A 24,952-nucleotide genomic window follows, 5' to 3' on the forward strand; every position below is an offset into this window, starting at 1 on the left:
GAACCTTCATCTTTTTCTGCTGTAACCACTGGAGGGTCAACTTGGCCTTGTGCTTAGGGTCACTGTCGTGCTGGAAAGTCGAAGAGCAACCCATGCACAGCTTTCGTGCAGAATAATGCAAATTGTCTGCCAGTATTTTCTGATAAAATGCTGCATTCATCTTGCCATCAATTTTCTAAATATTCCCCATGCATTTAGAGCTCACATCCCCCCAAAACATCAGTGAGCCACCACTATGCTTCACAGTGTGGATGGTATTCTGTTCACTATAGGCCTTGTTGACCACTCTCAAAACATAGAGCTTATGGTTGTGACCATAAAGCTCTATTTTGGTCTCGTCACTCCAAATTACAGTGTGCCAGAAGCTGTGAGGCGTGTCAAGGTGTTGTCGGGCATATTGTAACCAGGCTTTTTTGCGGCATTGGCGCAGTAAAGTCTTTTTTCTGGCAACTCAACCATGCAGCTCATTTTTGTTCAAGTATTGTCGTATTGTGCTCCTTGAAACAACCACATTGTATTTTTCCAGAGCAGCCTGTATTTCACCAGAGGTTACCTGTGGGTTTTTCTTTGTATCCTGAACAATTCTTCTGGCAGTTTTGGCTGAAATCTTTCTTGATCTACCTGACCTTGGCTTGATATCAAGAGATCCCAGCATTTTCCACTCCTTAATTAGTGATTGAACAATACTGACTGGCATTTGCAAAGGCTTTGGATATCTTTTTATATCCTTTCCATCTTTATAAAGTTCCATTACATTGTTACGCAGGTCTTTTGACAGTTATTTTCTGCTCCCCATTGCTCAGTATCTAGCCTGCTTAGTAAGAGCTAAAATCCACATGAGAGATAACAAACTCATTGACTATTTATACACAGGCACTAACTGCAATTAAATAGCCACAGGTGTAGGACATACACCTATAATTGCAATTTTCATCTGTGTGTGTCACCTTGTGTGACTGTAACAAGGCCAAACATTCAAGGGTATGTAAACTTTTGCTCAGGGCCATTTGGGTGATTTCTGTTATCATGATTTAAAAAGGAGCCAAACAACTATGTGATCATAAATGGCTTCATATGATCACTCTCCTTAAATAAAAGACAGTTTTTAGCATGATCATTCATATTTTCAAAATCAATGCCAAAATGTCAGAATTTCTGCCAGGGTATGCAAACTTATGAGCACAACTGTACATTGAACTATAATGATAATAAAGTAAACTAAATTTATAATTTAATAATGTACAGCATAATTTGATTAAAGGGAAGGGTTGGCCAACAGACAGAGGTGTGTCTTATGGCCTGCTTTTTAATCCATGACTGTCTGTAAAGCCATGAAGCTGTCAGGAAGGGAGTTCCTATGCAACCAGGTTATTGTGAGTTTTTATTTTTCCCCCTCAAAGATTACAGTTGGTTTTTCAATTGAATTATTCACGTTATAGGTCACATTAAAGGTGGAAAAGGTTCTGACATGATTTATCTTTGTCTCATTCTTTTACATCACAAGAACCTGGCATTTTAACAGGGGTATGTAGACTTTTTATATCCACTGTATACTCATCTCATGGAATGACCCTTCTGCCCTTACTGAATTTGGTATGGAGACAAGCCCCACTGCCTGATTGGCTAGTCTCTTAATTATTATGTATTCTCTGACCAATGACATTTAAGTTTGTAAATTAATATCTGTTGAAGAGATGACAGATGAGGTGCCCATTTTGTTCTCATCAGGCAAAATGAACTCAGCACATGAGTTATTAACACCAATACAGAATGCTGAATTATCTCATTAAAACAAATCCCAGATTATACATTGTCACAAAATTACATTTATGAATGTCAATTGTATTTTAAAATGGCCAATTTTAAGTATATTTTAAGAGCTCAGAGCAGCTATTAAATCTGAAATAAGAATATTACAAAGTTTTTAAAATCTTCATTTGTCAAGTTGCATTATATTGCTTGTTAGATGTATGTCTTGTAGGCCTCTTATTGTTCATGTGTAACTTGCAATGCAATACGTATATGAAACTTTTTGTAGAAAGCATTTTCTACAAATTAATGAAATAACTTTAATTAAAACCTGTCCTTCATAAGCTCAAAACTCTACTCTGCGTACAGTAACTGGTAGAGATTGTGATAAAAGGGCAGATAGAGTAAACAACAACCCAAGAAGAGTACTAGCTGAAGTTGTTGTCCCACCATAAAGATTGGAGATAAACATAGCATGGAGTGACTACGCAACTTGACAGCATGCCTGAGCTGCAACATGGAAAGCCAGTCTATAAATTGAGAAGCCTCTTAGTTAAAGTGCAGTAACCTCAAAAAGCAAGCAGTAGTGCACAACTACAGGATTAACAAACTGAGGATTAATTTTTTCTTTTTGCCATCATATACTGGATTAGAATATTCATACAACATATTTTCAGGTAAATATAACTGCTTTTATTTATGAAATTAAATGGTGACCATGGACTCCTTGAGTCTATACTCTTATAGCCCAATGTGATAGGAGTAGGTTTGTGTCATTTTGTTTTAAATGTCACTCAGGTAGTTGTGTTCAGTTTGTTTGAATTTAAATAGAAGTAGTAAATGTAGTTCTACTTGATAGAAATATTAGGAAAACATTTACCTATGGTAGGACCAGGTAACTAATTAGTCATTTTATGTTGCAATAGAAAAGTCCTATTTCATGCAAGGTAAAGTCATACATTACCACCCCTATTATAGTCAGTAATTATTGATGATTTTTTATTCGTAGGTAGTGGCATGCTACTGGTAGATTTTCATGGACCAAGGCATCCATTAAGAAACCCTCTCCAAATAAAACATTCTCCTGTGGAAGAAACTTGAAGATTCTCGTCAATATTGTTAGTATTCTCAGGTACAAAACCTTTTGAGAGTGAAGCTGAAGTTTATGATGGTTGTTAATATAAACAACCTTGGATTGCAGTTTCTCTTCAAATACCTATGAAATGGAATTGATTGTTGATATGTTAGCTGTCGTCTGTCTTGTTTTTATTAAAATAACTGTAATTTGATAATAACAAAAAAATACACTCTGTGTCTTCAGGAAGCGACAAAGTTACTCAGCTGATTGATCCTTGTTTTTTAGAGCTCAAGCTATTTCTGGGACAGCTATGGTTGCAATAAAACCCAAAGACCTTGCACCAACGACGCCTGTCAAGTTCATTGGTGCAGGCACAGCAGCTTGCATCGCTGACCTTGTGACCTTCCCCTTGGATACGGCCAAAGTCAGGCTACAGGTGAGAGGCAAGAACGGATGAGGGGCTAAGGCATCTTTGATAAAAACTTGTCCGGAAATCTTCACAAATCAGTTCAAACTGATAAATCTCCACCATTCAGATTTCAGCATCCCTACTTTCCATTCCAGATCCAAGGAGAGAATCAGTCAGGGCATAAGTCGGTGCGGTACCGGGGTGTGTTTGGCACCATCACCACCATGGTGCGTACAGAGGGGGCCAGAAGCCTCTACAACGGCCTGGTAGCAGGACTCCAGAGGCAGATGAGCTTCGCCTCTGTCCGTATTGGTCTCTACGACTCCATGAAGCAGTTCTACGCTCGTGGCTCTGACCGTGGGTTTTACTGGCTTCATAAAAGCATATTATCCTCTGTCTTGACTTCCAAATTATACCCTTCATTTATTGGGGACCCATAACTAACATGTACCCACCTTTTTCTAGAGGCGGGCATCGTTACTCGACTTATGGCAGGTTGCACCACCGGAGCAATGGCTGTGATGTTCGCTCAGCCCACAGATGTGGTCAAAGTGCGTTTTCAGGCTCAAGCGCGTCTGGCTGACGGTGTGAAGCGATATAATGGCACCATGGACGCCTACCGGACCATCGCCAGAGATGAAGGAGTGCGAGGCCTGTGGAAAGGTGGGTAGCAACTCTACCAATTAGGAAGGAAAAGGAAGGGGAAACTCATATTGAATGTGATAGAGAATAATGAGAACGAAACTAACTTGAATCTGTGTTTCTCTGAACCAGGCTGCATGCCAAACATTACACGCAATGCCATTGTGAACTGTTCCGAGCTGGTCACCTACGACATCATCAAGGAACTCATATTGAAGTATGACCTAATGACAGGTGAGGTTACTGAATAGTTTTGACCTGGAACTATATTATTTAGTGTATTATATTGCTTCGTAATGTGCTGTATGTAATCTTTCTCCAGACAACCTTCCATGCCACTTTACGGCTGCGCTCGGTGCAGGGTTCTGTACCACAGTTGTGGCATCGCCTGTGGACGTGGTCAAGACCAGATTCATGAACTCATCGTCAGGCCAGTACAGAAGTGCAATCAACTGTGCCTACACTATGCTGACTATGGAGGGGACAACAGCCTTCTACAAAGGGTATGAGTTCGATTATTAAGGCTCACTAGAAAACGTTTTGAATGGAATGTCCCTAGATTACAAAGACAGCAGTCTGTTACACAGCTGAAACAGCATCTCCTCTACTCTGTCACAGGTTTGTGCCCTCTTTCCTGCGACTGGGATCCTGGAACATTGTGATGTTTGTGTCTTATGAGCAGATTAAGCGGGGTATGATGAAAGCCGAGACCTCCTGGGAGTCACCATTCTGATTGTTGTTCTGCCACAACAGTTTGTTTATTTCTCTCATGCTTCTCTGGTCTGAGCCTGGCTGGCCAAAAGGCATAGGCTTCACCACGACAATAGAGATCACACCTGTTCTCTGTCAGAGTTCCATGAAATGCTTCTAACAGTGGAGACCGAAGTGGGAGCACCCAAGCAAAAGGCGTGACAGAGCCAGAACTGTTCCAGTAGCAAATGTCCTGTGAAATTAACACTTAGATATTAGTGGCTTCAGTTGGTTTAGCGGTGTGGGTTCGGGTCCAGCCCGCTGCTCTTTCAACAAAAACTACTCTTAGTCTTTCCACACTTTCCTGTCAAATAAAGCATATAAATGCTTGACAAATATATTTTTCAAAAGAAAATATTAGAATGGAGCAATAGACCTTTCCTCTGAGTCCCCTTCCATCTTGTCCTTTGATTGTGTCAAGAAATGTTTACAGTCCTGCAATTATAATTATGTTTATGCTTATGTTGAAATTCTTTTTATTCCTATGCATTCTTTGTTAACTTTTTTTTTAATAAGATGTGAAAGCTTTGTTTATTGCTGGTCAATAACTCATGATGAGGATATGAATAATGTATATTCCAATTAAGTGCAATATATTATTTGTACCAAAAAAGTTCATTAAAATAAAGCTTCCATTTTTTAATTAGGCTGGCTATTTCTGTCAAAAACTAAAGTCTAAATAGAAAAAAGTGCAGACTAATGAAATAAATACCAAAATATATGTTTCTCTTTTTAAGGCATACATCTTGGTAAATGTTAGGATTATCCATGAAACAATTAATAATGTGTTGTATGTTGTAATGTTGTATGTGTTTACTGTACAGTGCATTCAAAATTTTCCTTCTGGAAAAAACAAATTCAATTCAATTGACGAAGTTCTTTGTGTTTTTTCTAATATTCAAGATATATTTTTGATATACTGATGATAAATACACACTAGAAATACATTTCACCAGTCTCTCATAGTAATTAAAGCTAAACTACTTAGGGCCAGTTTGCAGACACAGTCTAGGATTTAAAAAAACAAGTGCAATGGAGTTTACTATTGAACGTGATTTTATAGTCTTTGACTAAGCTTAATCCGTGTCTACGAAACCAGCCCTTAGTGTTTAGTGACTCCCTTAATGAGCTTGACATGATGAATAGTTAATTCCCAGATGACGGCTCAGAACTCATTTTTGGATTACTTCAACCTTCCAAAAAAGGTCTGAGTCATTTCTTTACAATTTTCTTCATCCACTCCTTTCTGCTTTTCTCCTCAATCTTATCAACTCCAACTCACAAAGCAGGCAATGCACTACATGGAATCTTTATTAGATTCCAACTAATTTCACCACTACCAAAAAAGTGTTAAAGAAATCCAAATTTATATTTTAGATTATTTGAAGGAGTTCCCACATACAGGTGCATCTCAAAAAATGTGAAAATCATGGAAAAATTCATTATTTTCCGTCATTCTAATCAAAATGTGACACCTTTATATATTCTAGATTCATTACACATAGTGCAACCTTTCAAGCCATTTTTGTTTCAATGCTGATGATTACGGCTTACAGCTCATGGAAATCGAAAATCCAGTATCTCAAAAGATTAGAATAAAAACTTTATAATACAGAAATGTCGAGCTGAGAAGAGCTTTAATTAACTAATTACCTCAAAATACCTGCTAAATATGTTAGTTTGTGCACTCAGTACTTGGTCGGGGCTACATTTGCACAAATTACTGCATCAATGCGGCGTGGCATGGAGGCAATCTGCCTGTGGTGTTATGGAAGCCCAGGTTGCTTTGATAGCAGCCTCCAGCTCGTCTGTATTGTTGGGACTGGAATATCTTATTTACCTCTTGACAATACCCCATATATTCTCTATGGGGTTCAGATCAGGTGAGTTGGCTGGCCAATCAAGCAAAGTAAAACCATGGGCAGCAAACCAGTTACCAGTCGTTTTGGCACTGTGGGCAGGTGCCAAATCTTGCTGGAAAAGGAAATCAGCGTCTTTATAAAGCTTGTCAGCAGATAGAAGTGTGAAGTGCTCTAAAATCTCCTGGTAGATGGCTGCATTGACTCTGGACTTGATAAAACACAGAGTAACAACACCAGCAGATTACATGGCATCCCAAATCATCACTGACTATGAGAAATTCACACTGGACTTTAAGCAACTTGGATTCTGTGCCTCTTCACTCTTCCTCCAGACTATGGTACCTTGATTTCCAAATGAAATGTAAAATGTACTTTCAATCTGTAGAGAGGACTTTGGACCACTGAGCAATGATCCAGTTTTTTTTCTCCTTTGACTGGATAAAACACTTCTGACGTTGTCTCTGGTTCAGGAGGGGCTTTACATTAGGAATGTGTCACTTGTAACCCATTTTCTGGACACATCTGTGCATGGTGGCTTTAGATGCACTGACTCCAGCCCCAGTCCACTCCTTGTGAAGCTTCCCCAAGTTCTTGAATTGGCTTTGCTTGACAATCCTCTCAAGGCTGCGGTCATCCCTGGTGCTTTTCCATGTATATGCTTTGTTACAGCACTCTGCAAATAGCCAGCCTTTTCAGCAATGACCTGTGGCTTACCCTCCTCTTGGAGGGTGTCACTGAGTGTCTTCTGGACAACTATCAAGTCAGCAGTCTTCCCCATGATTGTCACTGTGTGTACTGAACCAGATTGAGAGATTGAAGGCTCAGGGAGTTAATTAGATGATTAGAGCTCTTCTCAGGTCAACATTTCTGTATTGTAAATATTTAGTCTAATATTTTGAAATACTGGATTTCTGATTTCCATTAGCTGTAAGCCACAATCATCAACATTGAAACAAAATGGCTTGAAATGTTTCACTTAATGTGTAAGGGATATAGAATATATGACTTGATTAGAATTACGGGGGGAAATAAAACTTTCCACAATATTCACATTTTTTTACTTCTAATTTTAGGCAAACATTGTTCTGGTTGTTTTTTTAGGCTATAGCGCAATCTGGGATAGGCTAATTTAATGGAACATGCCTTATTAACACATACATTTTGATGCACTTAGTTTTGTCAGTTCCTGCACTTATTTTAACCGAAGTCAAGCGCTGGATTTAAGACTCCTAAAGAAAGTGTTTTACATTGTCAGATAAAGGTCACCTTATCCCCCAACAACGTGTTCCACCCACTGTGTGCCAGAACACTCAGCTGGGACTGTGAGGTGCTAATGAAATTACACCGGCGATACATCTGCGTTCGGGAAATGTATGCAGTACATTTCCAGACCGCAGATTAATTTACCGAGCGTCTTTAAGCAGGCACACATTTGGGTCATGGCGGTGTGCTTGAGAAGTCAATTGGTCAAGAGTGTTGGACCAGTAAATGAAAAGTCGCTGGATCTAATCCACGACCGAGAAGGGAAAAAAAATAGGTTTTTCTGTCCATGAGTGAAACAGTTAAGACAAATTGCTCCTAGGTTGTTGGTGTAAGTAAGAATGTTTTCTTAGCAAACGTACTTGTTAATATAACAGTTAAACACATGTTAATTGAAATATATTCAGGAACAATTATAATATATGAAATTAAACCATCATGTTTATGCAACCACGTGGACGGCAATTGAAATACCCAATCACATCATACAGTGAACGTGAGAACAGGGCGGGGGGGGTTTGGCCACTGGGGTAATTCAATTCGAAACGTTGGCTACGTTTTCGTGCACGACCGGTTTGAAACATATTTCATTCTTGTTCTTGAACGATGAAACAGACTGCGTGCGTTGCTCAGTTTAGCAAGTGTAGTTTGAAGCAATGAATGCCATTTTTAAAAGGCAGATTGTGCAACCACTTCCTTTTTAAACTGGTTGTTCAGAACGTCACAATTTCCGTTAAACTGAACGTTTTTTGTACTGAACGCAGGCCAGCATGTGCGAACAGCAAACACAGCTGCTTTGTAATGACGTAACGGGGGTGGGGTGTAATAAAAGGCTGTTGTTTGAGAAAAGTTTAACCACTGTCTGGGTTAACAGGAAGCAGCGCTATACAGATCGCACAACAGAGTTTTACATTGTTCCCCGCCGAGCAACGGTTTCGTCTTTTATTCAAGGTAAACTTTCTGTTCATTTGAATGAAGTTAAATGTACGTTACTGCTTTGGTATGGTTTTGTTTATTACAGATGTTACAGTAACTGCAACTTGTGTTTTTCAGAATTTGTAGTATGTTTTTGGGACACATCGTTTTTGAACGTTGTTCTATGGAAGAACAAGGCAACCAAATCATAGTTGAAAGTAATTTCGACCAGAGGGACGCCTTTAGAGAATCCTGATCTCGGCTTTCGCAGTCCTGGGTCACTTGAGTGAAGGTGAGGTATTTAAGGAAATATTCTTAATTCTTTACATGAACGGGTTAATAATAAAAGTGTGATGGAAACCTTAAATATTGTGTCGTAGGCTTTTACAAATTACTTTATGTCGATTCGAATTCTTTAGTTCGTTTTAGATACTTATTTGCAGTATTCAGTAGAAGCGTAATTCCCACATGTTAGTTATCCCTGCACGCAAACAATCGAAATGTAGCTCCTTTTCAGCCTCGGTTTAACAATAGGGTAGCCTACGGCTCTTCCTTTGAGCAAGTAATTAGCATAGATTAGGCAACAGGCGGATCTGCCCTGCCGGTGGGGGTGTCTCATGGCAGTTCCGCAAAATGAAAAGATACCAAGACACTGGAATAAACCGGTATCGCCTCTCTGATAAAACACAGGGCCCCGTCTAAAACTATGGTAACAGCCTGAACCAAGCTCCTCCACTCGTTAAGCCACGAGCGTTTCTTAGTCCTTTGGCACCAAGCAGGGCCAGTGACACAGAAACCTATCAGTGACAACCCATTTAAACTTGATTTGTCAACTTAAGTGTTGTTTCCTTTACAGAATTGGGTAGAGTTCCCTGTCTCGTCTTCACATCAGTCTTCATTTTGACGTTCCATTTACTTGCAAAACAATGGTTGGATTCAAACCTGCTGACTTGCCCCCAACTGCTGCCGTCAAGTTTATTGGCGCTGGAACAGCAGCCTGCATTGCTGACCTAGTCACCTTTCCCTTGGACACTGCCAAAGTCCGGCTCCAGGTAAGCCTAGGGATTATGATGCATTGATGAATGACCACCATCATTGACATGATCGATACATGGTAGTTTCAGGGTGACTACATGACTGTCATGCTGATTTATATTTAAACTCATGCCTCTACAGTGTGGTGGTACAGCCTCATGTAGTTCAATAAGTGACCAGCTGGGTAACCTGACATGGCGGATTTCCTATTTGGCATAGTTTCCTAGATTTTCACTTGGCAAATGCTTCTATCCAGTCATATGTTCTCATTAGACAAGGTTATGGTGCATACATCTTGTTGGCCCCAAGTAGGAATTGAACCCACAACCCTGTTATTAATATTGCCATGCCCTACCTGCTGAGCTATAGGAAATCACTACATCAGTGCATGGTAATTAAACTATTAGCATGATACAACAGAATAATGTACATTGAAGAGCACCAATAAAAGGATAGTGTCAACCATAGCCTTGCATTTCACTCCGTCATATTGTGATCACGTCTTTCCAGTCCGAAGGCGATCCTTTGCATAATTAAATTCTACCTATTCTTATTTCAGCTCATGGAACCTTTAGCAAAATGTTTTTTTTCAGTGTAAATCTGAAGTGTACATCAATAACCTTGTAGGTCAAATGGTGACTGCAAGATGGTTTATAAAAAATAATAGAATAATGTAAAATGAATAAAATCATCCAATTGTTCTTGTTCTGACATTTTTAAGAATATATATAATAATCCTTATTCTACACCTGCAGAGTTGAGCTTTGGTTTCTTACCAAGTGAGCCAGTATGGCCAGTTTTATCACTGTTCAACTGGTACGGTTATTTTATGTAGATGGGGACTTGTCGTCATTGCTGAATATCAACTGAAAGTCCCTTTTAAAGGATTAGATGACATTAGGTAAAATCAATATGCCTGTTTGGTAATTCCCTATATATATATATATATATATTAAACTGATTGAAACGGGCCTGAATAAGGTGTTTACTTGATAAGGCTTACAAATTGTTTAAAGTTAGGCTTAAAAATGATAATACTTCACTAATTTCATTCTAAAAGCAACAAATGTAAATGTTTATTTGCTGTTAAATCACGAGAGTACTTGACCTGTGTGACGCAATCATGCCAAATGGGATGCTTGAGACATTTATGCACAATCACATTGGTTTTAAAGTAATCACTGTCATAGATTCTGAAGTTCACAGGTACACAACACCCGAATAACGTCACTGACTCATGGTCTTTTTTTGTAGTCACCTTTTTCTAACATTAAAACTGACTTCCCTTCTGTCTTTCAATTTTGTCCCCCTAACTTAAGCGACCCAGGATGGGATGTTAAAGCCCTTGGAATCAGCAGGCCCTGGACATTGCACCACGGACAAGTGCCTGGACTGCCCCCCCCCCCCCTTCCCCACTCAGTGTCCTAGCCGGACTGACCTCCCCTCCCTGGTGTCTGTAAAGCCTTTCCATGCCCCTTTTGTTCCGCACAGATCCAAGGAGAGGGAAAAGGTGTGGCAGCTGCGGGTCACGGCACGTCGGTGCGGTACCGGGGTGTGTTTGGCACCATCACCACCATGGTGCGTACAGAGGGGGCCAGAAGCCTCTACAACGGCCTGGTAGCAGGACTCCAGAGACAGATGAGCTTCGCCTCTGTCCGTATTGGCCTCTACGACTCTGTCAAGTCATTCTACACCAAAGGCTCAGAACGTAAGTAGGCTACACTGCATTCATATAGAAGCCCACATGTCAACCGTTTAAAATTCTTCTGAGTGTTGAACTCTGTTCTCCTTCTGCCCCATGTATTTAGATGTGGGGATTGGCAGTCGCCTGCTGGCAGGCTGCACCACTGGAGCCATGGCGGTTGCATTAGCCCAACCCACAGATGTTGTGAAGGTCCGCTTCCAGGCACAGGCTGGTTCCTCTGGGCCAAACCGGCGTTACAATGGTACCATGCAGGCATACAGGGCCATTGCCAAGGAAGAGGGCATGCGTGGTCTGTGGAGAGGTGAGTTTGCTTTATCACATGGCTCTTGTCTCTGTGGAAGGATTTGGTCTGACAGTATAGATTCTGGAAGGAATTTGTTTCCAACTATGTTGAATACATTTCAGTGTAACATGTATGGCTGTATACCCCAATACATGTTCATGCCATCACCAGTTGACTGCATAACAGCTAAAAGAAAGTGACTTGTATGTATGTGGCTAAAATTGCATTTGCTAAACCTTTAATGTGGTAAAGCTTAAAGCAGTACACCATTGTCTACAGTGTACTGCTGCTAGGGTAAAAGGTGGTTGGCACACGCAGTGGCATGAACAATGTTCCTTCAAACAGGAAGTCATGTTTGATGTATCAAAGAGCAGAGGCTGGAAAAAAAACAAGCGGGTGACTATTCTTGTTTTGTGGCTCAAGCAGCGAGACACACTAGTGAGACATTATTATAAAATGGAAGATTAGAATTTAACGGTACAGAAGAGAATTATAATTTGGATCAGAGAGCAAATCTGCTGACGGAGGCAGACACTGTTGCAATGTTAACTTTCTTGTGAAAGAATTTGCCATTCTCATGTTTGCTACAGTATATCATAAGTGAGTACACCCTTACATCTTTGCTGATATTGAACTATTTTCATGTGACAACACTGAACAAATGAGTGTACAGCTTGTGTAACAGTGAATTTGCTGTGAATTTGTTTGTCCAAACCGCTGGCAACAAAAGTACAAAAGAGTACACCACTAAGTGGAAAATGTCCAAATTGGGCCCAATTAGCCATTTTCCCTCCCTGGTGTCATGTGACTTGTTAGTGTTACAAGGTCTCAGGTGTGAATGGGGAGCAGGTGTGTTAAATTTGGTGTTATCACTCTCTCACTCCCTCATACTGGTCACTGGAAGTTCAACATGGCAAAGAACTCTCTGAGGATCTGAAATTGTTGCTCTATATAATGATGGCCTAGGCTATAAGAAGATTGCCAAGACCCTGAAACTGAGCTGCAGCACAGTGGCCAAGACCATACAGTGGTTTAACCGGACCGGTTCCACTCAGAACATGCCTTGCCATGGTCGACCAAAGAAGTTGTGTATGTGCTCCGTGTCATATCCAGAGGTTATCTTTGGGAAATGGCTGTATGAGTGCTGCCAGCATTACTGCAGAGTTTAAAGGGGTGGGGGGGGGGTGGGGGGGTCAGCATGTCAGTGTTCAAACTATACGCCGCACACTGCATCAAATTGGTTTGCATGGCTGTTGTCCCAGAAGGAAGCCTCTTCTAGAGATGATGCATGAGAGCCTGCAAACAGTTTGCTGAAGACAAGCAGACTAAGGACAGATTACTGGAACTGTGGTCTGATGAGACCAAGAAACGTATTTGGTTCAGATGGTGTCAAGCGTGTGTGGAGGCAACCAGGTGAGTAGTACAAAGACAAGTGTGTCTTGCCTACAGTCATGCATGGTGGTGGGAGTGTCATGGTCTAGGGCTGCGTGAGTGCTGCCGGCACTGGGGAGCTACAGTTCATTGAGGAAACCATGAATGCCAACATGTACTGTGACATACTGAAGCAGAGCATGATCCCCTCCCTTCGGAGACTGGGCCACAGGGCAGTATTCCAACATAATGATGACCCCAAACACACCTCCAAGACGACCACTGCCTTGCTAAAGAAGCTGAGGGTATGAGTGTTGGACTAGCCAAGCATGTGTCCAGACCTAAACCCTATTGAGCATCAGTGGGGCATTCTCAAACAGAAGGTGGCGGAGCACAAGATCTCTAACATCACCAGCTCTGTGACGTCGTCATGGAGGAGTGGAAGAGGACTGTAGTGGCAACCTGTGAAGCTCTGAACTCCATGCCCAAGACTGTAAAGGCAGTGCTGGAAAATAATGGTGGCCACACAATCTGACACTTTTGGCCCAATTTGGACATTTTCAGTTAGGGCTGTACTCACTTTTGTTGCCAGCAGTTTAGACATTAATGGCTGTGTTGTTTTGAGGGGACAGCAAATTTACACTGTTATACAAACTGTACACTCACTACTTCACATTGTAGCAAAGTGTGATTTCTTCAGTGTTGTCCCATGAAAAGAATCAAATTAACAAAAATGTGAGGGGTGTACTTGAGATACTGTACACTTAGTTAAATTTTAGTACATAATTAAAAGAATGGCATGACAACTCGCCTGGTTGGATGAGAATTTTTTTTATTGATGCACTGAATAAATTAAAGTGTGGGCCTTAAGAGAGAACTGACATCAAACCAGCAACAGCTGAGATTTCCAGGGAAAATTATTATTTTGCAGGCCTCTTAAGGGAATTATGGCATATATGGAAGTGTCTAAATCCCTTTAAGTACTTTTTAAAAAACCGTCAAAGCATGTGGCTCTTACGCAGCAACTCAACTGTTATCTACTGCAATGGCAACCTGTGGGTCTACTATGTACCAACACCACTGTCATTAGCTGTCAGTCACTGAGTAGGGTGACTAGAGTTAAAACATCCACAAGTTCAACAGCTTCTGGGAGACACTGAACCGTTTGATTTGGTTTTAGGACGTTATCCCCCTTCTGCAGTGCAGGAGCGCATTAAAGTGCCCCTGCTATTTCAGGCTCGCGCTAAATAGAATTTCAGTGTGGCTGTTTTATGAATGCTAATTTGTCAACGAACATTTTCACAAAACCACATCCTTATGAGATGCTTTGTTAAATAAATAAGCTGACTAGTGTGAGCTTAAATTAGATTGGAAAGAGCCAGATGTGACCACAGTGTAATGAGGTGTTAGTTGTCATAAGGATCCACATGTAAGTCTGCGCTACATGCATAGACAGTCCAGTGGCTTGAAGGACTTAGTCACTTATTGTTAATCTCCTTGAAAAATAATTCCTGATCTTTAACCTTTTATTGCCCATGGTTGTTCTATTGATCTCTTACTGACACTCTCGCCACTGTGCAGGTACTGGCCCAAACATTGCCCGCAATGCCATTGTGAACTGCACTGAACTGGTTACATATGACCTCATCAAAGACAGCCTTCTTAGAAACACACCCTTGACTGGTAAGCCTTGCATTGTGCAACATTACTTAACTCCCACTTCCCCCTGATAGTGATGGTTTTCTGTAACCCTTTCAAATTGCCCTACAGATGACCTCCCCTGCCACTTCACATCTGCGTTTGGTGCAGGATTTTGCACCACTGTGATTGCCTCACCCGTAGATGTGGTGAAGACGAGATACATGAACTCGGCCCTCGGCCAATACAGCAGCGCCCTGAACTGTGCTCTAGCCATGGTGACAAAGGAGGGACCCCTTGCTTTCTATAAAGGGTAAGCCATGATTTCAGTAGTTTGAGTAGTTTTCTAGACTGTTGTACAACATGACTGGGCGTGGTATGACTGGGCTTATGCACTTTCTCATTTCATCGCGACTACAGCTGTTGCTGTATGCTTTGTAACGTTTCTAATGAATGTCTGTCTTTCTCAATTCTTTCCCTACAGATTCATGCCCTCTTTCTTAAGACTGGGCTCTTGGAATGTGGTGATGTTTGTTACATATGAGCAGCTGAAACGTGCCATGATGGCAGCTTGCCACCACTAACCTAGCCATTGGCTGCATTATAGGGTGACTCTATTGATCTTTCCTATTTTATTTACTCATGTGGCCCTAGCAATTTCTGCTTTTAAATCACCTGATTACTGATGTTTCTCTGAAGTGTATTCTTGAGACTTGAAAGCTGGTCCCCCTGTAGTATCTTAACTTCTGACAATAAAATGAACATTTAACTGTTTTATGCATATTCATGTGTTGCCTTTACTTCTTGGTAAGAAACACAACCAGGTTGAATCAGAATTTATTGTTTATTTGAAGTTAGGGCTTTGTGGATATTGCTTTTCTCTTCAGCGGAAAGCTTCTGAGGGAAGTGTGTTTCAAACTGGATTATGAGGTCTCCCCTCTGGGAGGGCTCTTGGGACAGAGGCATGCCTTCTCCGGACACAACTTTTCTGTATTTAGGACTGGGTGGGTTTGGATGAATAGAACTCTTAATCAAAGCAAATTATGTAAAACCTTTCATTTCTCAGAACAGCAAGCAGTGTTAACATTCACACTATTTTGGTAAATTGACATTTTACGTGAAGAAATCTTACTACCATAGGCTTTCATTGCCAGTTATCAAGATGACTCACTGATCATGTCTACTCAAATGCTATTAAATCACTGAAAATCCATGAGGGGCCCCCAAGAAAACTGTAAAAGCACTACTCACTGCACAATGTCATTGACAGGGATATTGAGTAGCCTGCCATCCAGGGTCTCTATATCAACTGCAAATCCAGTCAAAGCCTGTGTGAGGAAAAATGTACTGTGGGCTGACAATTTTAAGCACATTAAAATGTATGCTTGAGTGACACCACCCTCCCTGTCAAAGTATCTCACCTTCACCAAAGAGATCTGGGCTGTGTAGATCAGGTCATTGTGTTGCCTTATGAATCGGGGATGGCTTTTTTGCCGCACAATGAACACAACATCTGCAGGAATGCTGTTCGGTCCCTGGGGAAAATGGCTTGTTCAAATGGCTTGTACAGTAAATCCAGCATATAGGACTCCATGACTAGACAACATGTCAGGTTTGAGGCATCTGGTGCCTGTAAACCCCATTGTTACAACCCTATCAAGTATTGCATGGGTGCTTTTATTCTGTTACCTGATCGCCCTCTTTTGGGAACTTTATCCTTGTGCCTTCATTCCATCCCGGTTTGATTACAAGGGTCAGTATTTTGTCCTTTATACTGGATGTGTGGCCGTCATCATTCATGACCTGGTTCAGAAGAAAATGTTATATTAAACTGATACTGGGGTGTTGGTTCAGTTTCTCATCTATACTGTACTCCTGTTTCCCACTGTAGGTTACAGGAAAAGCAGTTTAAAACAGATCCTGCATGGCACTGCTACAATAAATACATTTGTGGTTCAAAGGTTTTGTTTTAACTATTCAATAAGTAGGTATATGTTGACTGAGGGCCCTCAAAACTTTTGGCATTGTTATCCCATAATACCCGACGGGATATTTTTATCTTTTTGGTGCATCCGTAGAATAGGTCTTCCAGTGCCAAGTGAAGGTCTCTCTCAATGGGGGGGTCTTGTGTTTTCACACTTCCACGAAGGCCTCCAAACCCATTGATCACTTCATTACCGTCTTTTAGGTGGAAATCTGAAGAGGGGAGTAAATTACTGCATTGTTAATAAAAAAAGTGCAATGTTAACTAGTAGGGTAAAAAGTATCATGAGAATGTTATTTTTCTTACCTGCAAATGGGTTGTCACCTCCAAAAAACTGATAGAATATCTTGTTTGGATTACCATGATAGACATATCCTGATGTCCAAGCACCATGCAACCCAGATTCCGGTGGAATACCTCCTTTCAGACCCTCTTCTCCAAACTTGTCATAGATTGCCTTTTTTCGAGCTGAAAAATACATATATTTCGGCTATTCCAATGTACCAATTAATTGGTCGTTTCAATCAATGGCTTGATAAATTGGAGATTGTCAGTTTACTTACGGTCACTCAAAACATCATAGGCCTCGGCCAGTTGATTGAATTTCTCATAAGCACCCGGGTCGGTATTTGTGTGAGGATGGTACTTCAAGGCAAGTCGTCGGTATCTGGTGTAAACAATATGTACAATACTGTATTTGTAGGCTAGTTGACGTTTTTAAAAAATATGTTCGCTTGTGCTATTTGAGACAAAGTACCGTTTGCCAATGCATTTGTAACATTACTGTTACTTACGAGGTTTTAATTTCGCCATCTGATGCATTTCTATTTATCTCCAATGCTGCATAATAATCTCTCCCCATAGTTGATAAAAACCCGTGATTAATGTACGAAAAAACTATATGGCTAATTCACTCAATACAACTAGCAAAAAAACATGGGAATGTTGGTTGCTGTTTCTGGCTGGATTTGGTTGTCATGGAATTAGGACGCGGCACTAACGCTACGCCCCTTTGATGGTGTAACATATTTATGTTTTAAAGGTAATCGAAAACACGGAAGTCATAATACTATTAACATCTGTGCTGCTGTATAGAGTAAGACAACATTCCTCATTTTAAAGGCAGTGGAGGTCAGCAAGTAGAGGGAAGTTTGCTTGTTTCAGCATCCTTGCAGTACTGTTTTAAATGATCTATAAATTATTGAGTTTGCAAGCAGCCAAGTACCACATTTCCATAATACATTCTGGAAATAAAAATGGCACAAATAAGCTTCTCTGCATCAGGAGTGATGCAAACAGGATACTAGTGGAAAGATGTTCTTCAGGTAAAATAAAAGCTTTGTGTTTACACCAGTTACATTAGATCCCTTTTTAAATATGCCCTACCAACCTGGATTACGGCCTCCCCACATCAGATCACAAAAAATTTAAAATGTCACAATAAAAGTTGTGAACCGTCTTCCAAAATACAATCAGCAGTTATTACAGCCACAGCATACTAACTCAAGAGCAACATAATGAATTGAGCTTCTAGCCCTTTCATCTTATCCATGTGTTTATATGGAGAAAAGCTAAGAGCTGTCCAATCAGGCAAAATTTTAATTCATAGTCCTTAACCCCAACCAGGTTCACCAGTGGGTTTGTTTGGTATGGTCTGTTCGAAGACAGTGAACACTAAAGAAAATTGTGAGTTTGATTGTCTCAAAAGGGTGTTTTCCATAGAGACCAATGCAAAAGCAGACAGGTCTCAGCAGAGTTTATTTGCCAGTGTAGGGTAGATAACGGATGGAAAATTATTCTGCTCTGGGGTCTGATTAGATAAACTGTAATGTCTTTGCACTCTTTGGGTTGAAGACAACATTGTAAAAATGATCATGTAGATGTCAATGAAATGTAGATGGCCCATTTTTAAGTCAAATGCAGAAATGCTTGTATGTGTTGCATGAGGCAATTCACAATTCATTATACCATATTATATAGACAGAGCAACATTAAATATCCATTGTAGCACTGTCAGCCAGGCCAAGAAAAACTTTAAATACTAGAAGAATAAACCAACCAGTTGGATTTTCAATATTTTATTTGAATGAGCTAGAACAGTGATGTCTACATTCAACCGTTAACATTATTAACAAAATGTACACAGCATGACTATAGAAAAATGGACATACAGAGTCAGATAAGATGCAACTTGGAGTATTAAGACGGTAAAGCCTTTCCTTTCAATAGTTTATCTGTGCCATCAGTCCTGCCAGTTCTGGACGGGCTTTGAAACGGTCCAGGTAGTCTGCCTCTGTGTGCTGGAGGAAACAGAAAAGCACATGTGTGAAGACATTAAAAGGTTACTAGCAAATGACAAGTGTACATATCATTCCTACACCTCTTCACTGCAACCGGGGAACTGCGCCGCTGAATCTACACTGCTGAATCCTAATCTATTTTGGCAAAGGGAGTGTATGCTGGCTGACACCTGACTGAACTCTTTCTTAAAGAGGGAGAGTGCACTCCCTGCATTGTGATTCACATATGTTGAGTCAGCCAGGCTATTGAAAGTCTGCAGTCCAAGTTCAAATCTGTGTTATTGTCAGCATTTAACCACATAACCTGGCTGCAAAAAGATTTTTAGGTGGTAAGATATGTTGTTTAAACACTTAAATCATCCCGCTAATGGGAAAACAGTCATGTTTAATAGAAGAAGATTTGAGGTAATTCTGTGACTAATTTGAATAGGCACCAATGGTGTATTTTGAGGTAAAACCAATCTGAGTCACTTGGTTTTGAATGTACCTGCCAGAGAGGCTGGTGAACCAAATGGTCATTGTGTTTGTATCTAGCTATAATATAAGGAATAGTTCTTAACGTAAAGGTTTATTACTGTAAATACAATGACATGAAGAAAGATTATAGTTCCTGCACCTCCCTTGGACAATAGGTGTCCCCGATGAAAAGAATCCTATAAGAAACACTGGAACATACCCACAGCATGTGACCAATGTGCCAACATAAGTCCTAGAGACTGACTTACCTGCTTTACAGAGAGTTGAACTCCCTCTGGCTGATTCTTCAAAAGGACCTCCATAAAGATTGGGCATAATGTGGCATTTAGTTGGCTGAGCTGGAAACAAAACACATACTGTCAATGAAATTGAAACAGTCAGGGAAAAAATGGCAAATGTTGAAAATGTTTCTAGCTTCATAAATTCCTCTAAGTCATTGTTGGACTGTGTGTGTAAACCTCAGAGGTTGACCTAGAGTGAGGCTTACATCCCCAGTCTACAGGGTGCATGGATTGCTAAAAAGTATTGTTACTTGCTGTGATTTATTTTAAATTATTTTAAGAAATTACTCAAGAAAGGGTAAAAATGGATTTGGTTAGAAAACTACCAGAAGTACCAGATATACCTTTTTATTAATGTTTACACCATATGATAAACTCTGACAGTAGCAAAAACAACAACTTAGTACCATTGATTTTACATTCATAACAGATTATAAAAGTCTGCTATATTGATTTGTATGTTGCAATGACATAGTTAAATCACCAAACCTTGCATGCAAGTTGAGTCCCAAGGCTCCTGTGCTCAAATCCACGTAAAGAGTCCCTATGGCTAAGTCTGAGTTGAGTCACACCAGTTTCATCACTAATCGAGTCACAAGTGTCAGTGACTGATGTCCTAATCCAAAGGTACAAGACTGTGTCACTGGTTCCACATTACTTAAATGTTTTTACTTACAGATTAAAATATGGTGTAATGGGGTGAAAAATGTGGTCCCTAAATTATTTGCTTTTCCTTTTCCACAAAATGGAACTGTCTGTGTTCAAGTTAGCAGTGGTGTATTCATAACATCAAACAAAACAGTTTTGTCAAACAGAACAATAACGGGATGGAACTTCCTGGATTTGGCCAATATAATCTATTTTGCACCTGTCGTAGAAATGACCAGAAATTATGAAGAGAAGTTTGAATACCCAAACCTTTATTAATACAGCAATTGCAGGAAGCAGTGGTTATTTCTGACTTCTCTGCCAAGATGTGGGAAAACAGATCTGAAGTCCTGACCCTTGTTAAATAGGATCACAACAAGTCAAACTTCAATCTGCCCAGTTAGGAAGCACAAGCGATTGTTAATCAATGTCACCTGTTTAGGTGCAAATAAAAGTGACAACAGGTGCACTGGAGAGGCAACAGCAAGATGCCGCCAAGTAGCACCACAGACTGTCCAGGAGCTCACTGATGCCCTGATCCAGGTCAGGGTGGAGATTCTCCCCAGGACACCATCCACTGTGTCATCAGGAACATGCCCAGACATTGTCGGGAGCGCATACAGGCACGTGAAGGCCATACACACTACTGGGTCATGTGTTGCCATAATGAAATTCACACAAATTGGAATAGCCTGTGATTTATTTTTCTTTACTTTGATTTTTGGTGTGAGTTTGACTCCAACCCTCAATTGGTTTACATCATTTTGTTCTCAACAAATTACACAATTACACAGTGAAGATTTTGATCTTCAATATATTTTTTTCATCAAGACCTGATGTGTGATTTAAGTGTTCCCTTAATTTTTTTTGAGCAGTGTATATAGTATGCCAGATTAGTATGCAAGAAGATTAGTATGTCTCAAACTATAGCATTTCAACTATGTCTGGTGGATTTTCGAAGTATGTATCCGTCCATGCTTTTTGGGGTCATATTGACCACAACCCCTTGCACAATAAAAGGAAGGGTTTCCACTATTCCCTCGTCTTTTCACTTGACGAAAAAGTCCCCGTTATCAACAGTCACCCATACTGATAGTTATTGTATCGACGTCATTCACAAATGGAAAAAAAAAAAAAATTTGCCATAAAATGAAAGTATATAGTTTGTCTTCAGTCTCGCCAGCAATTGCTCAACTCCTAACTATTCCAAAGGGTGGAAGTAAACACAATTCTTAGAACTATTTGTGGTGGAAGTAAACTTCATAAGAAACGTTAGTCAGTTTAACACAATGCTTAATGATGTCTAGCTATATATTCAAACTGGGCGTGACGTTAACGCGTAACAAAATAATTTAATGTTGAGAAGCAATTATTACGTGCCGAGGTAGTCTGTCCCAATTGGTCCCAATAATGGCATACTAGCTTACTATTTACTAAATAGTACGTACTTCACAATCATCCGCCAAGTACGTACTTGTAGTACGTAATATGTAGTATGCAATTTGTGATCCAGCCAAGGAGTTTCTTAGCTCTTGAGACACCACCACATTTCATCAAGGGCTACATTGACTTTGCTGGATACTGAGCCATGGGGAAATCAAAAAAAATGTCAAAGGACCCGCGGGAAATGGTAGTTGAACTTTATAAATCAGGAAAAGGATGTAAAAAGTTATCCAAAAGATATGAAAACGCCAATCAGTACTGTTCAAACTATCATAGTGAAAGATAAGTGGTTCTGTTGATACCAAGCCATGGTCAAGTAGACCAACAAAGATTTCAGCCACAACTGCCAGGACAATTTGTCGGGATGCAAGAAAAACTCACAAGTAACTTCAGCTGAAATACAGGCTTCTCTGGAAAAGTGGTGGGGCTGTTTCAAGATGCACAATAAGGAGGTACTTAAACAAAAATGGGCTGCACGGTTGAGTGGCCAGAAAACAGCCCACTTACAATATGCCAAGCAGCACCTAGACAAGCCTCAACTGCTGGAACAAAGTCATTTGGAGTGATGAGACCAGCATTTAAATTCATGTTCAGAACCATAAACGCTATGTTTGAAGAGGAGTCACCTGGGCCTGACAAAGTACACCATCCCTACTGTGAAGCATTGAGGTGGATCTCTGTTGCGGGGGTGTGTGAGCTTTGGCGGCACAGCCAATTTAGTCAAAATTGATGGCAAGATGAATGCAGCATGTTATCAGAAAATACTGGAGGGTAATTTGCATTCATCAGCCTGGAAGCTGCACATGGGACACACTTGGACTTTTCAACACAACAATGATCCAAAACACAAGAAAAATTTAGGTTTTGGAGTGGTCATCAGTCTCCTGACCTCAATGTCATTGAGACACTTTGGGGAGATCTGAAATGTGCAGTTCATGCAAGACAACCAAAGAATGTATGTGACCTGGAGTCTTTTTGCCAAGAATCTTTACCACCTGAGAAAATAAAGGGCCTCATCCAGAACCATCACAAAAGACTGCTGACACAAAAGCTGACACAAATGTCAACTTTTGAATGAGGACCATCCCATTATTTTCCCTAATGCAAAGTTCTGTTTACTGATAGTGCCATTCTGTGATGCCTTATAGTTTATTTAAAACCCATTCAAATAAAAGGAATGCGTTTTGCCTGATCACTCGTTTTTTTAAGGAATGACACAGATCTTACAAGTTCTGCCAGGGTACTTAAACTTATGAGCAGAACTGTACACTGTATAATGCATTTGAACCACAAGTTCACAACCCTACAACTTCTGATTTCTCTGCCAAGATGTGGGAAAAGAGAGCCACACTTTGACAAATTGGCCAACAATTTGAACTGACCAATTTTTAAACCTAAATATTTTTGAAAACACATTATTCCCCTTTAAAACATCAGAAAACATAACCCTGACAATATTCTCCATTACCTGAACAATTCGCTCATGGGTCTTGAGGATGGCGTCTATATACATCTTAGTCCCTTGTTCCGCCATGACCATGACTTCCATGGTCTTTGTCGGCAACGCGTAGCTGAGAGTGGAAGTGTCAGTGTATCCCTTCATTAATTAATCAAATACTATTACGTAAGAGGGACAAAAATGCATTCAATTCAAGCATTGCAACAGACATTTGGACCATGACATCTCTGAGTGAAGAAGGTACAATGCATTGATGTTTAGATCTTACCTCTCAGCCACTTTCACACCTAGCCGGTTGCAGAGGTTGTGAATGTACTGCGAGTAGTGCTCAACCAGGATCATGTCATACCCAGACACTTTCACATTCAGAGTCCCATACTCTGTGTCGGTTGCCATTTTTATTGGCTTCATCTGCAATCTCTCCTTCTTTTTCTTTGGCTGAAGGCAAAATATTTTATTACAAAGTACATATGGAAACAGTGAAAGCTAGCCAGTGTTTACATATACAATTGATCTAGAAAGGCCATTCTTACTGCTTCTTTAGGTATCAAGTGCTTATATCGGCCAATCCCATGGGTAGGCATGGTCCTGTATTGTCTTTCATTGGCAAAAGTAAGAGGTCCTGTAGAAAAGTCAAACATACTGCCAACATACTATTTGGTAATAATATAAATGATAATATTACATTCTGACAAAAAACGTGCTTGGCTTTCTTGTCAATTCTAAATGTACCGAAATGTTAGTGGGGAAAACGTACCTTGAATCAGCTGCACTGACACTGACGCCCTAAAAGTAAATGTCAGAAACAGACACAATAAGTGTTAATAAGACCTGACGTGGTAATTCGTGTGTCCTGGAACAACCATCAACTGACTGCATATTAGGCCTGTGTATGCTGTTAACTAACTTACCGGAGTAACAACGCTGCTTGGTCCAAGGCACGTGAATGAAGTATGAATGAAGCCTGTAACTAGACACACACAAGCCCAGAAGGATACTGGTAAGTTTGACCTTCCTACTTGCTAGCGTAGTTTGCTACAACAATACACCTGTCAGATATTATTTACTGTCAGAAAACACATACCTTGCGGAAAATAGGATTCATTTTTCTAACGTTAGGATGACGTAATCACGTCACCAATGTCAGAATTATGTTAAAACAGAAACAAATGTGCATTCGTTTTAATAAATCCTTGGTTGTTGCACATCTACCTAATATCATCGAGAGGTTCTAAATCGCGGTTCCAGTTGGTCCATCCCACTAAAATGTAGTATAAGAACAAGAGTGATATTCTAGTTCCGCTTATACTTTTTAAACTCGAACTTGAAAATTACTTGAAATTGTTGCAACATTTTTAAAATGGTAAAGCGAAACAAACCCTAAATGTTTGTGAAAGCCTAATATATTTTATTTGAATTTGTATACTCCTGTTTGTAAAAAGTAGTGTGTTTCTCATTTCTTATATACTGTGATTTATAACATCATTGTATATTGCGGTACTTGCTATCAATAAAAAAAGAAAATCCGGTATCAAATGTATTTGCATCTCGATTTGCTAATTGATTAAATTCATTGTATCTACTAATCAAAGTTAATACTATTTAATTGTGTTTGATTAAGCCTAAAAAATATGTTACGTCAACGACGATGCAAGTTCAAAGT

General features: G+C 40.1%; 4 protein-coding genes across 7 annotated transcripts; 2 read left to right on the top strand and 2 right to left on the bottom strand.

Annotated features, from left to right (window-relative positions):
- Positions 1 to 1,977: 1,977 nt before the first annotated feature.
- On the top strand, positions 1,978 to 5,271 carry LOC105006230 (mitochondrial uncoupling protein 2). 3 transcript variants are annotated; one of them, XM_010864663.4, is made up of 8 exons: positions 1,978 to 2,426; positions 2,759 to 2,867; positions 3,113 to 3,263; positions 3,392 to 3,593; positions 3,702 to 3,899; positions 4,011 to 4,112; positions 4,201 to 4,381; positions 4,497 to 5,271. In XM_010864663.4, the coding sequence occupies exons 3-8, from the start codon at positions 3,138 to 3,140 to the stop codon at positions 4,609 to 4,611; spliced, it is 924 nt and encodes a 307-aa protein (XP_010862965.1). In that variant the 5' UTR covers positions 1,978 to 2,426; positions 2,759 to 2,867; positions 3,113 to 3,137; the 3' UTR covers positions 4,612 to 5,271. The 3 variants fall into 3 exon arrangements, with proteins under 3 accessions (XP_010862965.1, XP_010862966.1, XP_019904072.1); XM_020048513.3 differs by having other exon boundaries at positions 1,979 to 2,426; positions 2,759 to 2,881; XM_010864664.4 differs by lacking the exon at positions 2,759 to 2,867.
- A 3,310-nt stretch (positions 5,272 to 8,581) lies between these two features.
- LOC105006232 (mitochondrial uncoupling protein 2) lies at positions 8,582 to 15,480 on the top strand. The gene is made up of 8 exons (XM_010864665.4): positions 8,582 to 8,701; positions 8,804 to 8,957; positions 9,522 to 9,717; positions 11,192 to 11,408; positions 11,509 to 11,706; positions 14,641 to 14,742; positions 14,830 to 15,010; positions 15,182 to 15,480. The coding sequence occupies exons 3-8, from the start codon at positions 9,592 to 9,594 to the stop codon at positions 15,279 to 15,281; spliced, it is 924 nt and encodes a 307-aa protein (XP_010862967.1). The 5' UTR covers positions 8,582 to 8,701; positions 8,804 to 8,957; positions 9,522 to 9,591; the 3' UTR covers positions 15,282 to 15,480.
- Positions 15,481 to 15,522: 42 nt separating this feature from the next.
- On the bottom strand, positions 15,523 to 17,658 carry dnajb13 (DnaJ heat shock protein family (Hsp40) member B13). The gene is made up of 8 exons (XM_010864660.3): positions 17,476 to 17,658; positions 17,245 to 17,348; positions 16,988 to 17,149; positions 16,739 to 16,893; positions 16,387 to 16,500; positions 16,119 to 16,232; positions 15,949 to 16,025; positions 15,523 to 15,697 (listed from the first exon to the last, which is right to left on the bottom strand). The coding sequence occupies exons 1-8, from the start codon at positions 17,541 to 17,543 to the stop codon at positions 15,535 to 15,537; spliced, it is 957 nt and encodes a 318-aa protein (XP_010862962.2). The 5' UTR covers positions 17,544 to 17,658; the 3' UTR covers positions 15,523 to 15,534.
- A 1,085-nt stretch (positions 17,659 to 18,743) lies between these two features.
- Positions 18,744 to 24,560, bottom strand: mrpl48 (mitochondrial ribosomal protein L48). Of its 2 annotated transcripts, NM_001303995.1 has the most exon segments (9): positions 18,746 to 18,912; positions 18,915 to 18,981; positions 19,707 to 19,796; positions 23,299 to 23,401; positions 23,558 to 23,727; positions 23,823 to 23,911; positions 24,047 to 24,075; positions 24,201 to 24,259; positions 24,374 to 24,527. In NM_001303995.1, coding segments are annotated over 9 exon segments (660 nt in total). In that variant the 5' UTR covers positions 24,395 to 24,527; the 3' UTR covers positions 18,746 to 18,880.
- Positions 24,561 to 24,952: the final 392 nt, after the last annotated feature.

This window comes from Esox lucius, chromosome 7 (assembly GCF_011004845.1).
Source record: "Esox lucius isolate fEsoLuc1 chromosome 7, fEsoLuc1.pri, whole genome shotgun sequence".
In the NCBI taxonomy this organism is placed as follows: Eukaryota; Metazoa; Chordata; class Actinopteri; order Esociformes; family Esocidae; genus Esox; species Esox lucius.

What these genes read in the sequence shown, in the direction of transcription:
- dnajb13 (XM_010864660.3), bottom strand. Translation starts at nt 17,543, where the DNA reads ATGGGGAGAGATTATTATGCAGCATTGGAGATAAATAGAAATGCATCA. An exon ending in AGATAAAAATATCCCGTCGG is followed by an intron (nt 16,501 to 16,738) that starts GTATTATGGGAT and finishes CTTCTGAACCAG; the next exon opens with GTCATGAATGATGACGGCCA. An exon ending in TCCCAAAAGAGGGCGATCAG is followed by an intron (nt 16,233 to 16,386) that starts GTAACAGAATAA and finishes CATTTTCCCCAG; the next exon opens with GGACCGAACAGCATTCCTGC.
- LOC105006232 (XM_010864665.4), top strand. Translation starts at nt 9,592, where the DNA reads ATGGTTGGATTCAAACCTGCTGACTTGCCCCCAACTGCTGCCGTCAAG. An exon ending in CATGCGTGGTCTGTGGAGAG is followed by an intron (nt 11,707 to 14,640) that starts GTGAGTTTGCTT and finishes GCCACTGTGCAG; the next exon opens with GTACTGGCCCAAACATTGCC. An exon ending in TAGAAACACACCCTTGACTG is followed by an intron (nt 14,743 to 14,829) that starts GTAAGCCTTGCA and finishes ATTGCCCTACAG; the next exon opens with ATGACCTCCCCTGCCACTTC.
- mrpl48 (XM_010864659.4), bottom strand. Translation starts at nt 24,394, where the DNA reads ATGAATCCTATTTTCCGCAAG. An exon ending in TGAATCCTATTTTCCGCAAG is followed by an intron (nt 24,260 to 24,373) that starts GTATGTGTTTTC and finishes GTGTGTGTCTAG; the next exon opens with TTACAGGCTTCATTCATACT. An exon ending in TTCAACTCTCTGTAAAGCAG is followed by an intron (nt 18,982 to 19,706) that starts GTAAGTCAGTCT and finishes TGTTTCCTCCAG; the next exon opens with CACACAGAGGCAGACTACCT.
- LOC105006230 (XM_010864663.4), top strand. Translation starts at nt 3,138, where the DNA reads ATGGTTGCAATAAAACCCAAAGACCTTGCACCAACGACGCCTGTCAAG. An exon ending in CTACGCTCGTGGCTCTGACC is followed by an intron (nt 3,594 to 3,701) that starts GTGGGTTTTACT and finishes ACCTTTTTCTAG; the next exon opens with AGGCGGGCATCGTTACTCGA. An exon ending in AGTGCGAGGCCTGTGGAAAG is followed by an intron (nt 3,900 to 4,010) that starts GTGGGTAGCAAC and finishes TCTCTGAACCAG; the next exon opens with GCTGCATGCCAAACATTACA.